The 16,877-nt window shown below is 35.9% G+C and overlaps 1 protein-coding gene across 1 annotated transcript; it reads right to left on the bottom strand.

The window, feature by feature from the left end:
* Positions 1-13,973, bottom strand: Smp_157400 (family M13 unassigned peptidase (M13 family); the record flags this gene model as incomplete). The annotated part of the gene is given in 6 exon segments (XM_018796086.1): positions 1-214; positions 3,264-3,413; positions 5,404-5,541; positions 6,645-6,887; positions 6,892-6,935; positions 13,943-13,973. Coding segments are annotated over 6 exon segments (699 nt in total). The 3' UTR covers positions 1-121.
* Between the last annotated feature and the right edge of the window lie 2,904 nt (positions 13,974-16,877).

Raw genomic sequence — 16,877 nt, forward strand, 5'->3', positions numbered from 1 at the left:
AATAATAGAAATTAATAAACGGATATATAGATATACATGTACATATAGTTTTGATGACTTCGTTTTCAATGTCAAAATGTACTTAAACCAAATACGTAACTTGTATCAGAAATGACAGTTTTCATGTAGGAAAAGGTGCCTTAGTAAAAACCATTTGGCTTATTTCCAATAACGATTTGTTAAGCTCTTCAACGTGGACATGATTTTTCGAGATCTACAAGAATAAAATAAACCACTTCAAATTATGGCAATTAATACTTTAAAAACAAGAGATTTACCAACTATGATAAACAGTAGTTCTTTCTAAAAATATGAAAATTGTTTTTCAATGTCAAAGTTATATTCCACAAGATAATGAGTAAACGATTAAAAAAACAAATGCGGCAAAATTTCTTCTGTATTTAGGATCTAAGTGATATGATCATTAAATTTGAAGCTTGATACCTACAGAACGTTGGCTTAAATAATACTTTAGAATGCATATCAAACTTCTGTCTTGAATTGTATCAACGGAACTAATTGACAAAAATAAAAACTGAGTTTCGGCGTAATATCAGGTTTCTAACAGGGATCCTACCAAATAAATAACAATAATATATTTTTGTTATATCTTAATGAGTAGAAAAATTGTATTTCTGACGTTTCTTGACTTAATGTAAGCCACCTCTTCAGAATACATATAGAATATTGACAAGAAGTAGGTGTTAGTTATGGTAGATTAGAAGAGAGATGTGGGTGAGTTCTAGGTAGTTAAATCTTGAAGGGTTTATTCACTGTTGAACTCAGAGTAAAAAAATATGTTATTAACAGTAAACCGGTGCATGAAGAATGACGTTCACTCATAGACTAGGTTAGATTCGTATGTGAACCCCTCTAGTGCCGTGATTTAACTGGTTGACAATGACTAGTGCTTAGTTGATTCTATTATATACTATTAAATTCAAACAAATAAGTTGCGGATTAGAAAAAGCGCCTAGTGATACAGATGTCCGGACAACGTTTGAACTGGAAAGTTTTACAAAGGAGGTGAGTGCAAACAACTTACATGATGAAGAAAACCAAATAGGGATAAAAGGGGAACGAAATAACAATAATAATCAAAGTGGATTAAACGCCAGGGATATGTGATATAAATGCATTACAACTGAAACTGCAGGTCACGCGTCCAAAATGATTGACAGTAACACAAACTACCGAATATTAGTAAGTAGTATAGTGTAGTACGTAAATAACGGACAAACGGGGTGAAGATGGGATTATGATGTAGGGTGAGGATATACCCCACTCTCGTTCGCTATTTTGACCTTACATTTGGTGACCAACCAAGATGAAGCAGGAATTATTGCTTACACTATCGTAATCCATTATAGAAGGCTTGCTTCGTTATATTGTTTTTAAAAGACTAATATTTGAACGAAGAATATTACTAATTTGGATAAATAACTGTAGAACATGAGAATTTATCGAAAAGAATATTCTTCGTTCAAATATTAGTCTTTTAATATGATGGGGATCTTTAAACGATTATATTGTTTTTGCTGGCTTACATAAAGAATGTCAGGTTTTCTACGATGAAAGTACCACTCCATCATGCTACGGACATGTCAGTCAGTCACAGCGTAGAACTTCGTACGTACGTACATCAGTCCGAGCTGCCATACCACAATAGCACAGAGATGAAGTTGTCGATTCAAACCCCATAGTGGTAGAAGTAGTAAGAGTATAAGCATTATGTGAAAGATTAGGGTTTGAAGATGTTATTGAAGGAGTATAATACAGTGAGATAAATTTGGGAAGAGAAAAAGGATAGGGACATGAGGAATTCAGAGAATTAGAATTTGGTAGAACACAAAGAGTGGGTGCACCTTCGCCATTGCAAACGATTTTGAGCCATGTCATTCAAGGTCTCTAACCATCGGTTGCTATCATCTCGCGAATCCCAACCAGGTAGTCTACACCTACCAACATGGCTCAGTCCACTTGTCAGCGACTTCATGGATTTATGCCACGTTTTGGTCTGGCCGCCCTAGCTTTCTTCCAACCTACTCCTACACCATAAAGCATTGCACGTACGGAAGTGTCAAGTGTAGGGCGATCAGTCGTTATGGAAAGAAACTACTACATACGAAAAGAACTACCTCCAATTAATTCTATAATTGAAATTATTCCGAAATACCTACAATTGAGTGATTAAATAAACGAAAATATAACCGCTATTACTGAATACGATATACTTATATGACTTGAAAGCATGGAGTTTATGCCCAGCCAGCCATAGTCAACCATTATTAATGCTTGACAGCTGTACAGTTAATTAACTATGGATGAAAACATTAATGCAACAAAGAAATGAGTCGATAGTGATGTTTATTCACAGTCAATGTTTTGGCAAAAGCAAGTTCAAAAAGTAACATAGACTTTGAAACTGTATATAGGAATGTAGAGAAGATTCCGCAAATACACACACTACTTAGGATTATAGTTCGCCTATAATATTTGATTTTTTTGTCTCAAGAACTTTTCGTTCATTATGTTGATACTGTTCCCCCTAGTAAGAATAACAAAATGGGTCTAAAAACCGATTGCATAATACATTTCCCGGTTTAATAAGTAGCGCACATTTTTTTAACATATCTCGAATCAGCGAACGTGTGTTAAGGACAACTAACAAACTCTATCGCTGTCATACAATTATTAATATAATTAATAGCTAGATCACAAATCATTGGATAAACTTTTAACTTCAAAGGATGTGCTGTTGTTTCCAATTAACTGAATAGTCTAACAACTGTTGATTTTGACTGATTTAGGAGCCCATATGAATAAACACGAACTCTAGTGGGATTCTTAGTTTCCAGTTAATATCGAATTCAAGATAGATTATTTTTACACTGTGCATACAAAGAATGTAATTTCGCCCAAACATCCCAACTCTTATTACTAAGCAAATTTTACTCAATAACAGTCATATCAATTCAATCAGATTACTAGCTATTTATCTATCTCATAAATAAATTCAGTGAGGACCGTATAAGGGATATGGTTCATCATTAAACTACAAAATATATATCTTAAGTTCTCCCCCTTTAGTCAAAATAGTGTCAAAGTGGCTATAGACATTGACGGAAGCAGATGGCATTTGGTTCACAACATTTTGTAACCACAGAGGTCGAATCAGATATTAGGGAAAAAACTTGAACTGAACTTCATCACTGCATTGAAAAAAAAGAAAAATTTCCACAAGTTTTGTTAATTTTCATTACCGTCTGAAGCCTTTGTTCTTCTAAATTGATTTGCTCAACAATAGAAGAATTTTCTTGGGCTGTTTCGGATAATCGGGTTTTCAAATGTTGTCGTTCAGATATAAATGATTCGTTCTCCTTTGTCTTGTTGGCGATATCAGCTTCACGTGTCTAAAATGGGTAAAGCATGATAAAGAGGATTATACAAAAAACATACATGATACACATAACGCGTGATATAAACTTACCACGTCTCTTGGAATTTCTTCAAGTACAAAGATAAGCTTTATTCTAAACTGACTATAATAAATCAGATCTGTTACTGGAAAATGTCTTTTATCTTGAGCATATGGATGTAACTATCTTGCTGCTTAATATGCTGAGAGCTCCGCGAATCGCACTTAATCGGCTGGCTATGAGCGTTACTAAATATGGATTGTATCGCTGAAGTGTAAAGTACTTTAGCACTATTGTATCTGTACACTACTGAGTGGTGACATGTTGAAAAGTAGATATTCGCGTAAATTTACGTCAGTGACACTGTAAGATATGTGACCAATATCCGAAATGCCAAGAGTCAGAGAGCACGTGTCTGACTTACCTCTGGTACCACTAAAGCGTTGATCTAAACACAAGAAGTCGAAAGTAAGGGCCCTTAGGTACGATCAATTCCACACTACTCTTGTGAAACCTGGGCTCTACTGGATGTAACATTTGATAATTAATCATCTACCACGATGTTCACTTATTGACTAACAATACACTGGTAATATAGTTTCTTTTATTCGATACATGGTATCCTGATCGTTTTGAAAAACGATTGAAGCATGTCTGGGATGCGCTTTCCCCCTTCAAATACGAAGTGTTACATAGTTGCGCCGAACAGTTGTTACTACTCAATGAGCTAGAACACCGCAAGACCCATATCTAAATATATTTTATTTTGATTACCTAATTGGGAATTAAAATCACCTGCTACGATTAGACTGTTACACATGAGCGTTTAGCTTTCTGAAGGTCGGAAAGCTTTCTATAAAACTAACTTTTTTCTTTATTTGGACTGTAGTTAGTAGGAGCGCACTCAGTGACAACGAAGAGGCGACTTGTGTCCCTATCTTTCAGAGTGCTTAGAGTACCTTTCAGTAGGATAGTGAACAAGTGACTGTCTACCGAAATCCAATCTAGAAGAGACTTTTCTGTTTTTGAACGTAGTTCTACACCGACGCTAGTTAGGATGTAAGAAACTGTAGTCCTTATGTGTACGAAGAATAAATCATCCTGTTCCTCTATATTCAGTGGATGAAATCAAGTGGGTGACCGACCACATCTGGATCCAATGTGTTTCGGAGACGCAGCATATGTAAACAGCACGAGCTCTAGGGTTCGGAGCTGGTGAAACCTTTTATTGGATTTGACATAAAGTTCGGAAATTGAACGTTCTGACATGCAGTTTAGAAAGAGGTTTCAGGAGACTATGAACAACTTCCTGTGGACTCGAACTGTTAATATTTGTGGAGGGTAGGGAGAGAGTTGCTGGTAGAGATAAAAGAAATATTAAGCGATGAAGTTGTTTGAATGTAAACAAGGCGACCTCGAGTGCTGTTACAGATGTGTAGTCAAAATACTATAATAATAAGGAATTATTACAATTGAAATCATATACACACTACTAAAATTGTATTGATAACCATACATTTTGCTTGGAAGAGTTAGTAAACATGTAAAATTCTTTATCATAATCGTTTCATCAAAATTATTAATCCCTCATACACTGGTAAATACTCCTATTATAGTTAGACAGTAAACTTTCTCAACATCATGAGATGAAATTAGAAGATGGTTACATTGTTGAGTTATCAAGGTACAAATGTTTTGAGTTTTATATTTTCATGGAAAATAATCAGTACAAACTAATCACAGGTTTCATCTAGTAAGTTTTAATACTACTTATATTCTAGAGTCCGGAGACACTAACCTGTCAAACTAAAAAGAAATAGATGGAGTGAATTTCGACCAGACAACACGACAATTAAAAGGTTAATAATTAAACAACTGAGTAGTAGACACATACTGTGCTATTTTAGCAAATAAAATATTGTAGTTCAGTACTTTGGAGAAAGACAAGTAACATACTTATACAGACAAATCAGTTACGAATTACCTTTTTTTTAGTATTCAACAATACTTTTTTTCTTACTAGTTGTGATCGATATTCCACTAAGTGTTGTTTAGCTTCATTTAACGAAATATCCATATTTCTCAAATCTGTAGTTAGAACATCAATTTTACTTTGATTACTCTAGAATAAAAAGCAGTTGGAAATTATGCTTAAAAATACAGTACAACAATTATCAAAAATTTAAAGCAATTAGTCCCTTTGAGAAATTTCGATAATGTAATAAGAAGACGAAGATTATCAGAACTATGTGATATATTAGCGCAATACATCTCGAACAATCTGATCACACATATACTTGTTAAGAACATTTATGTATCAGATCAGATTGTTCGAAATGTATTGCGCCAATATATAACATGTTTCTGATAATCTTCGTTTCCTTATTACACTATCGAAATTTATCAAAAGCCTCATTAGTGACAAAATAATGTTAGGGTGAAAATAACATTCAGTATTAAAATCTCAAACCTTTGTTGAATTCATAATAAGGTGAATGCGACGAAAATAATGTATTTTTATTCATTTCCTAATTGATATTGGAAATTATTAATAAATTTACTCATTTGTGGTAAATGACCATGAAGACAAAATAATGGGTTGGAAAATTATTTAAATTTGGTCGCTTCATATAAACATTAGTATGGTACTTGTAGCCTTATCATCATTGTGTAATTACAATTAATGTGACATGAATTAAAAAACACTTAACACTTACTCTCTTAATTCCGTGATACTACACCACACGACATTATACCTAACGACTAATAAACAAAACGACACCAGAAACAAGTTAAATAACAAGATAACCATTATCAAAAGTTACAACTTAAGCCAAAAAATCTCTTTAAAATTTGAGTATCTCATTTTATCAGAACGCTTACTAAGTTCATAAATACATGTAAATAAATAGTTAGTCCAGAAACAAAAGAGATGTTTTAAATGATTCAGTGAAATCATAGTAAATGTTACTGAGTTCCTAATATGTGAATATTTGGGAAGTGGGTTACATTTGAGCATAGATAAACAAATTCCCTACTTGGATCACTTTACTTATGATCCAACAAAGAGAAATGGAGTTGAATATATTGTGTGACCAACTACTGATTATAAGTTTTGGCTTATTCGATCGATTGAATGACGCAGAGTTTAGTGTAATCTCCACAATATAAAGGCTTTAAATGTAACAAAAGACAATCAATACTTTTCTCTTAATAAAACCCTACCTTCTCTTGTTTTTCACATGATTCAAGTTTATCCATCACCACATACCCCTGATCCATTGCTGGTTTCAATTCTGACTCCAGTAAACATTCATAGCTTTGAAGTGTTATATTACGATCCACAATATGATTAAAGGCTTCAAATAATCTATGCATATCTGATTCAATTGAATCAAGTTGACACTTCACTCTTGAAATTGATTCAGGTAACATTTCACAATTTTCAAGTTGATGCGATCGTGCATTTTCATATTCTTCGAGCAAAGTTTGAAGTCGTTCGCGAGAAGACTCTATCTAAAGTGATGTAGAATCGATAACTAGTAATTATGATATCAGTATCATTACAAAGGTTTGATTTGATAATTTCAAAGAAATTGAGGATTAGGTTGAAAATGATAAAAATAGTGATATTTTTATTGAGTAGATAATTTTCGACGTTTCGTGGTTTAGTGTAATTTGCTTTGTCAGAGAATAAATAAATAACCAAATTAAAATAGGTCTAAATAATATAAAGAAATAGCGCAAAATATCTAGTGCAATCAAAATAAGTTTGAATGAGTCAATGTTATGTTATGCCGGTGGTTGACTTTTCTTGGTTGGACAGATTGTGGAAAGAAATGAATTAGTAATGACGATTTTTTGACTTAAGAGAGTAACTAGACGGTCAACAGTATGGCTTAGGCCTTAAACTTCAGACTTGCTGCTTCTAATGTAACCGATATCCACCTTACCTACTTAGGATCGTGACTCGCAACGCAGAACATGGTGTACATAGTCATTTAAGCTACGCAGGAAGTTAAACCACGTTAAGGTAGAACCGGGACCTATTAATGGACTACTATTCTATATATATATTCTTATTGTATAACTACTCAGTGATTAGATTTAATCTCTATATATTAATCTTATTATAAGCTTCATTTCGACCTATAGATTATTATTATTATACGATTTACGTTCACAGCCACATTTCAGCTTGATCTTGTACAAATGTTATTTTCTATTTTATGGTGTGATGCGGTCTGTTTGTCTGATATATAAACCAAGTATGCTTGAAATAAATGATTCGCATAACAGAAGCTGTTATTGGTCTATAAGGACGCTAGGCTGCTTATACCAGTTGGATGTCATTGTTTTAGCACAGTGCTAAGATTGGATAAGTCGTATTTCGATTGGTTGGTAAATCATGCGATAAAAGCCGGGCATAAAATCACAACAAATTGGCAACGGCCTTTTTAAATTCATAACAGTATCAACACCAGGTTACACCTGGGATATTTCCATCCTTCCTTTATCCGCCTAGCCTTTCCAGTTGAGTCCAAAACACCAATAACAGCTTCTGTTATGCGAATCATTTATTTCAAGCATACTTGGATTATATATCAGACAAACAGACCACATCACACCACAAAATAGAAAATAACATTTGTACAAGATCAAGCTAAAATGTGGCTGTGAACGTGGGAGACAGCAATCAATAATCTGAATATAATTTGGGAACAGTCAATCGTATAATAATAATAATAATAATCTATAGGTCGAAATGAAGCTTATAATGAGATCAATATATAGAGATTAAACCTAATCTCTGAATAGTTATACAATAAGAATATATATAGAATGGTAGTCCATTAATAGGTCCCGGAAGTTACCCCTACTTATGTCTTCACTAGGATATAACAGATACTATTCAGTAAATTGTGACAGGTATCTCTTATCTTCGCTTCAAGCCTCAATTGATGTTTAGATCTGTCCTTTGCTCTGAAACTGGGTAACTTCATTTTTAATTGTGGTATAAAGTGTGGAAAACGGGCTGATACACATGTATCAATGATGGACTTACTGATTGGACAAACGGGTGTGGTGTAAATAAGTGCCAACAAACATAAACTTATAAGAAAACTCTTGAAGTTATTTTAGGTTGGCACGAAGATTCCAAACCTTCCTAAAATACTAAAATTACTTTCTAAAACTTAGAGGTGTATTCGTGTCAATTGTAGGAGTCAGGTTAAAATAGCAATACTATGAACACCAAATGAAGGTGAATATTTCTTAAATCCATAAATCAATAAGAAAATGGAGTTTTGCAGTGGCTGTTTACGAAGTGCATTGTTGTTATCCTTGAGACAAACTATAATGAGTCATACAATTGGATTTGATAACCATCGTGATAACTTAAGGGTGGATCTTCTTAGATGAGGCTTGCAACCAAACAACCTGGTATATGAGTGAGTTTGTAGGCATCATTACCAAGGTTTGACCTGATAATGTCAAATGGGTTGAGGGTTAGGTAGATTTCGGGTGATAAAAGTAATGATATATTAGCAATATCCAAAAGTTTATTTTCTACTCATTGATGTACAATGAATATATTATTACTCTTGTTATTAACCTACTATATGCTAATTGCTGAGGCATAATTTCCTATATATGCTATGATGAGAACCTACCTGTCCTTTCTTCTGTTTTGTTGACGAAACTAGAGACAGTAATAAATTTTCTGCAGACGACATTTTTTCACTCCTTTCATTAAAACGATGCTTAATGTCGTACACTTCTTTTTCAAGGTCTTTAACAATGTTACGCCGTTTGGATTCAGCCTCTCGAAGTGTTTGTAATTCATGTTCCCGAGATTCTACTAGACTTAAAAGCTTTGCATAGTTGTTTTTTCTTTCTCTTGCTTCGTCAACCATCTTGAAAAAGAAATACATGTAAAAGTGTTAATTACCTGTAGAATCTCAGTGTCAGCACATTCAAACCAGGAGACTAAGCATGAAAGAAAAGGTATCCATTTTCTCCGGTCTCTTTTATCTCGGGAAAAGTTACTCAAAGTGAAATTTCCAGCATATCCCAGGTCAGTGGCGGTCATCATGAATAGTTTCAGGAAGTAAACTTTTGTGAAGTTTGACGATGGTATATCATAAATAGTACAAAGAAGCTGCCATAGTACTTCATCCATATAGTCACCTTCATATATCAAATTTAGTCATATATATTCAAATTACCTTTATCAAACAACATAGTTGGATCAACAGTCCTTTTTATGATTGATGAAATAGATCTGGCAATTTCCATATCTCTGTAATGAAAAGTTTACACAGCAATTAGTATGTAGCGTGAAATTTAAAAGTCGGTGTAGCGATTTGTCTCAGGATTATAAGTTGGCATATTTTAAAACCTTTAGGATGTCCGGTACGATATGACGATACGATAATAACCACTGAAAGAAGCGAGTCTTTTCATAAAATACAAAAATTGAAAAAAAACTGGGGCCAACAACTCGCACATTAGATTCAATAAACATGGATCTTTGCAACTAACGAATGGCATGTCTTCAAGATAAAAAAAGGGAAATACTTCGAAAAGCCTCCCCCAAATACTTTTAATGGTGTTATAGATATCTTACCATATAGCAGGATATCGATAACACCAAGAACCGCTTTTAGCCTGCGACTTCTTGCTACCGCAAGTTTGATTTTATCCTGAAGTTACGAGGTGTGCTAGGAGACTAAAGATTAGGATAAAAACAAGAAGTGAGTCGACGACTTATGTTCATTTCATGAAAATGACGACTCAGTGGGTAAATATAGTGTATTTGCATGAGGTAATAAGAGAAACTGACAATTAGTAGTACCACAACTGTAAGTTTGGCGGCATAAGAAAAGTGACTTACTACTGAACCGAATGTTTAGAAGATCCTTCGTGGTGAGCGCGAGATGATAAGCTTTCAACCTCTGATGTATTAAAACACACAACGTCGAAATTCCTAAAATGTTTGCGTTGTGGGTAAATAATTTTGGATTTGTTACAAGCGTTGTTAGGGCAAATAAACAGTTTTCTATCCATTCGATGACAGACATAAGTATAGTCAAACGAATTGGTGACAGAAATGCGAAGGTCACTGTGACCATGAATAGTGGGTTTAAATTATTCTGAATGGCGTGTCAAACGCTAAGAACTTAGGAAGAATGTTTGCTGACTAGTTGAGAATAGGTTGCATCAAAGTATGGATTAAATGATGTTTCCGTTTTCTTGATTTGGGACATAACTGTGGTGATATCAGTTGACCTTTGGTTATCAACTTCCGTTGTCTTTCCAAACTAGTATTAAAGTATGTTTTGGCAGATATTTACAGCTTTTGTTGGGTTAGTCCTGTTGGTGTGACAAGACATTTGTGTATGTAGTAAATGTTAATCAAAGTAAATCACATTGACAAATGTTGTTTTAGAATATTGTTGGGTTTGGCCTTCGCGTTCCGACCCGACATCAAAAGATTTTGTCCAATATTATCCTGAAAAGTTAAAATGACAAAACGCTTGCTACCCTTTGAACTTGTAGTGACCGGCCAGTCTCGATAAGAACACGATTGGAATAACAGAAACAATTATTATTATTGTAACCAATTGTACCAGAGATTGTTTTACTGTATTTGTTTAACTGTATCACACTCACTTCTTGTTTCGCTATCCACCTTGTTTGGTTCGAACTTGCTCACGCACTGCCCATTTCGCCTGTACCCTTTGGCACGTCTCGGTATTATTTCGATACCACGAGATCGCCAATAAATACACTTGATCTGGATTAATAAAGCCTTCTGATTTACGAGCTATCAAAGGAACCAAGTCGTTTTCGGGAGCGTAATCGAATAGTAGTGGTGATCATAGTCCGTCTACGACTCGACATCCACTACAAACCATATATCGTAAGACTCAGGGGCAATTAAAGGAATCTGTAGAAAAGGAAATTTAGGCAACCAGAAGAATTAGAGTAAACAGTAGGGCAAAGACAATAGCAGAGAATTTCAGACGGGTAATAAGTGTGAAGCTACTCACTTAACACAAAAAACAAATGCTGTAAGTTTCACTGATCAGTTGGACCTTCAGGTTGGGATGAAATAAGACTAATCACGATATGTACCACCTAAAATAGTTAACATGACTTAACAACTACGAAAAATAACGGGGAAATTTTAATAGTATGCATGGTGATTTTCTGTTGTATGTTCGAATCAGCAGGATATATGCACTAGCTTGATGTAAACCAATAGGTGACTGTGTACATTAATTAGTCAACATGATTTGCAGACAGGCACTTAGAGAATCATTTGACGGAGTTCTATGATTACAGTATAGTTCGGTGAAACATTATTAACCCTAACTAGACCATAGGATGATCGATGGGTGTCATGGAACTGACTTGCCTTTTGTTCTATTCACAGCTCAATAAATAATTTAAGTGATAAGATTCCATGCGTTCTGCATGGACACTAAGGAAACAGCATAACCCTACCACTGGTGTTAGATAATCTAGATTTGGTGTGGATTTAACTTTCAAATGTTTTCAAGTAGTTCTGGACGTAAAGCGGGAGCTTTCATTTCACGTGCTTCTATGTCTATCAGCAGTGGATCACTGATTCTGTCAGGTTTTTAGAGACAAAAGAGAAAAAATACTTGCAAATTATAGTGAGATACTGTCGTAGCACTGGAGCCTGCGGAATCCCACTAGGACATTCTGTAGCCTGATAAAAAGCGAAGTTTACCCGGACCTTAAAAAGTCGATTACTTAGATACTAAGCAAGCCAACCAATTAACGATGACATTATACCTATTCGTTTGAGCTTATAGATGGGACATTTATGATTGGCTGCCTCCAGATCTTTTGAGAAGTCGATGTATATAACATCTACCTTCTCGGTGCGACCAAGGACGGTTGTCCATCTGTCCACCACTATCAGCAGGTTATTTATACATGAGTGACCTTCCCTAAAACCGTACTGTTGAGATGAAAGGATGTTTATGGATAAGAATTTGTCACATGGATCATCGTATATCAGGGACTGCATAACTTTTGAATGTATGAAGAGGAGTGCTACCGGCCGGTAGCTTGAAGGTTCTCTGCGTCAACCTCCTTTGAAAATTGATGTAACGTAAGCCGACTTCCACTTTTTGATACTACACCTCGGTTTAGTGAATATGAGAGCACTATGTTAAGCAGTCTTACGAAGATTAAAGCCGCTTCCCTTAGTATAGCAGGATGGATCATATCCGGGCTAAGAGAAGTGTCTTTGTTTAGGTGCCGCAGTTTCTTATAAACCAAGACAGCGTTCAGGTTCACTTCTGAGTGTCCTGTTGAGGTGTATGTAAAGCTCTCGTCGATTTAGTTGGTATGAGACTGTTGAAATGTTTGTAAATAATGTTCGATGTCACCGTCGTTGTTGGTTGGGCCACTGGGACCTAGCAATTTGGAAACTTCGGTTTTGGCTTGTCGAAGAGAGGCTACATGACTGAATAAACTTCTCGCGTTAGAGGCAAATCTATCGATTAGCTTTATCTGATACTGAAGCCTATCGTCTCTTATCACCTTTTTGCATTGATTTATCTCTTGTCTGAACTGGCTATATACGTTGTTGTCAACAGTTCGTTTATATTACTCCCAGTAGTGCTTTTTGCGTCTTAACATATGAAGAGTGAGACTGTTTGTGACTGCATGTTCCTAGTATTTTTTGGGGACCATTTGCGGGACACTGCTTTGAATCACATAAGATTGTGTGCAGTAAGAGATCCAAATAAGCGTCGAAATGAAGTTGAGGGTGAGCTTCTCAGTCTACCTTCCGTAGATTGACCTGTATAGCTGACACATCCGACCCTTTGTATTTCCAACACCCTTCATTAGTAGGATGCATTGGCTTAGTTTTGCTGAAATTTTAAAGCCTATCAAGGGATGATTACTCCTACACAGGGGAGCCAGGATTAATGGGTTGTCAATTAGGAATTCTTCATTTGTAAATATTCAGTCTGGGAGTTGTGGCGTCTAACTGTCTCTCCACTGAGTTGCTAACTTCATACTTTCAAATAGTAACAGATCTCCAATGAGGTTGAGGAACCGAGCTTTGGTAGAGTAGTCACCTTGAAAACTGAAGTCTCCTGGAATCAGGATATGAGTGTATCTCAGACGAGTAGAGTGGGATACTACCTCCAGTATACGAGTTTCGTACCCAGTGCTAGCAGTAGACTTTCTGTAGATGACTTCAACTAGACACTCCGATGTGCTAGACAATCCCACTAAGGACCACATATATTCATAAAGAATAATAAACTCTTGGGTGCACACTTGATGTGGCTTTAAGAATAATCATAGACACAGGGCTGCTCCGTCCCTCCTTTCTGTTTTTCTAGAGCCTATTTGGGCGAGTCGCACCGTTCACACTCAACTTGAGTTTACTTGATATATAAGTCAGAAAATTATGTACGACTTACACTTATGTGACCCTGAATTTCCTAATCAAGAAAAGTAATCCTAACATTTAGATTTTGATAAATCAGTTTTTGCCATTTGAATGGGTTTCTTTTTGTCGGAAGTGCTCAACCAGGGCATGTAAGTTCAGCGTACAGCTGAAAATAGGAATAGGGGACCCAAACAGGGCATACATATATAGTGTAGATATATATTAAAGAATTTGAAACTATGACAGCTATTAAAGAACTAATATATGGCACTAGACTAGTCGTCTCAATCTAAAATACTTGATTGTTCATTAGTTGGCTATCTAGTTATTGTGATCTAACGTCAGAATTACAGTATTTTCTGTCCTCATCTGGCCTTATGTGTTAGCCAGGGTTTCCCATCTTTTAAGAATCCTTGAAGAGCGAATGAAATCTGATGAGTTATTTATCATGCGAGGCACAAAGATGAGAGATGCACATGGTATGGCCGTGCATGGAAGACCAAGCCACGATTCCTCTGTCATATTCTCTAGTTGGTCTTTATTGACCTTCACCACTTTCATCATTCATTCAAAGTCTGTTGGTTAATCTTCCAGGGTAGAACAAATCCGACTTGGAGACTCACTAGGCTATGGTTCGGTGTTGCATCACACTTATTACAAGTTCATCCATTCAGTGCCACATTCGTCCTTGTATTTCGCGAAGTAAATGGCTGGACTTATGTATATTACTGAAGCCAAGGGATGCTAAGGATGACTTTGAAGTCGTAAAGGACGGTCTTTGACAGATGGTAACTACCAGGTGAAACTTATTATTCTGCCAATAGCTTTCATAACGTCTATGGACAGGGTCTCGGAAAAGTCATAGAACTGAGATTTCGAGACGGTCAAATTAGGGCGGCCTAAATCGTTGTTTCCATTTGTGTTATTTAGAAATACTTAAAGTTTAGTGCTTCAATAATAATACGATTCAGTTGGGAACGACGAAGTTATGTCAGATTATATTTCGAATAAAACGTTGAACGGAATGTAACGGACATCCCATTTTTTGTACACCTACACCATGACCTCCTTCCTGTGCGATACCCCAAAAAACTTTTTCATTTCACCACTAAATGCTTTATGCCCTTTGCAAAGAGATTTTCACAAATCCAGAGAACAGCAAATGCTAGTATAGTTATTATGGGATTTGGATTATCCGTGGCTCATTTATTATTTGAAACGATAAATCATCAATTAGCAATAAAAGTGAATAGGTTGATACATCCTAGTACTCAGCTATACTTCTAAATGTGACTTCGATACCTGGCTTTCCGTACCATTTATTACTGGTGAGAAGAGTTACAAAGGCATTATAGCAGAATTAGAACATCCTAAAGTTAAACACTCAAAGGTGCCGTTGGTGGTGTTACAGGCGAAGCCGAAAGTGAATATTTACCCTCTTAGTGGTTTTTCATATAACTGTTTTACTCTAGTTTTTAGCTTGGTACATTTACCATTTTAACCTCGTGCTTTTAGTCCTGATCGTGCTTTCGTTAGATATTTTCCATTTTGACTCTGAAATCCTAAATCCTAAATTTTGCTATGAAACTAGTAATTAATATTAAATAAGACAGTTTTTTGGCATTTCGCGACCTACGGAAAAAGTTGGTGTATTTTGATCTTGAACTTCCAATGTTCTCATTATTTAGTTAAACGTTTATCTCAATTCAAAATGCTGGTTTAGACATTTTCGATTTGAGAGCGGCTTTTAGAACCTGAAAGCTACAAAGGCTTTGACCCCTGAAACATGTCGGAAGTCCAAAATGTCTAAATAAATAAAATGGATCTCCCTCAAAGTGTATCACTTGATTTCGGTAGAAGGTAGACACGGGTGATAAAAGTGTGACCGACTACGAGTAGTTTCAAATCAAGTGGCTAAGAGTACCACTTAACAGTTTGCTTGAGAAATTCCAACGTACGTGCGAACACAAACATGTCAGGAAAATGCAACTTCTCGAAAAAGTGCAAAGGGGCCTTAAAGATGCCGAGAAACATTTTATGTGATCAGAGTTAAGTAGAAGCTTTTCAGAAATATTGAGAAAGTGGAAATTCATGTGTCGCATTTATGAAGTTACCCATGCTGCTACCATATTTAGTATGGTTCCAGAGACTTCCAGAAGCCCAAGTTCATCTGAAATGCTATAAATACCCCGATTTTATGTACACAAACTAATCTTGAGATAAGGAGTTCTTTCCATGCTTCGCACCTTTTCTTTTGTGTTCTAGTTGCCCCATAGACTTAACCTGAGGCTATCAGACTTGACTAGGGTAGCATCTCGGCCTTTGTCCAGAAAGGCATATTCACGGACGTTTTTGTCTCCAGCTTTGAGGCGTTAAGGGATAAGACCCAGAAACACACTCTCTATTGGTGAATCTGTGTGCCCACAATGACTTTCGTTCAATCGCTCAATCGAAGCGCCCCTAACTATTACGGGTTTGTACAACAGTGGGTCATGCGGATTCTAGCAACATTCGATACTACACACGACACGAGCCATACAAGTCATCCTCTGCTTAGCGGAACCAGGCTTCTATATTGTTGGGCCATAATGGCATGATCTGAAAGGTGGGAGGTGGATGAGGTTTAATTTTAAATAACTTAGGCGCTGTTCCATCGTGAGGAAGATATATACTGGTGAGTGGGAAAAAAATCAAAAAGTATGAAAATAATATCCAATTATGTAAAAGTAAAAATTTAAAAAATGACATATAATGTTCCAACGAGGAACAGACTCATAGTTTACGCATTAGTGTGCCAGATCATGTTGGGCTCACCACTAAAGATGCCACAGGTATTCAAAGTTTGACGCCTTTACACGTAACACCTTTATAAATGGAGTGTGCCGACTCAGTCAAATCAGAATGAAGAGGTTCGAATATAAATTTGAAAGGCTATTGATATATTAGAGGAGCGTTCGATCTAAGCATGACGTACTCACTCGTGATCTGATGCGGATGTGTAACTGAGTACC

This window comes from Schistosoma mansoni, chromosome 2 (assembly GCF_000237925.1).
Source record: "Schistosoma mansoni strain Puerto Rico chromosome 2, complete genome".
In the NCBI taxonomy this organism is placed as follows: Eukaryota; Metazoa; Platyhelminthes; class Trematoda; order Strigeidida; family Schistosomatidae; genus Schistosoma; species Schistosoma mansoni.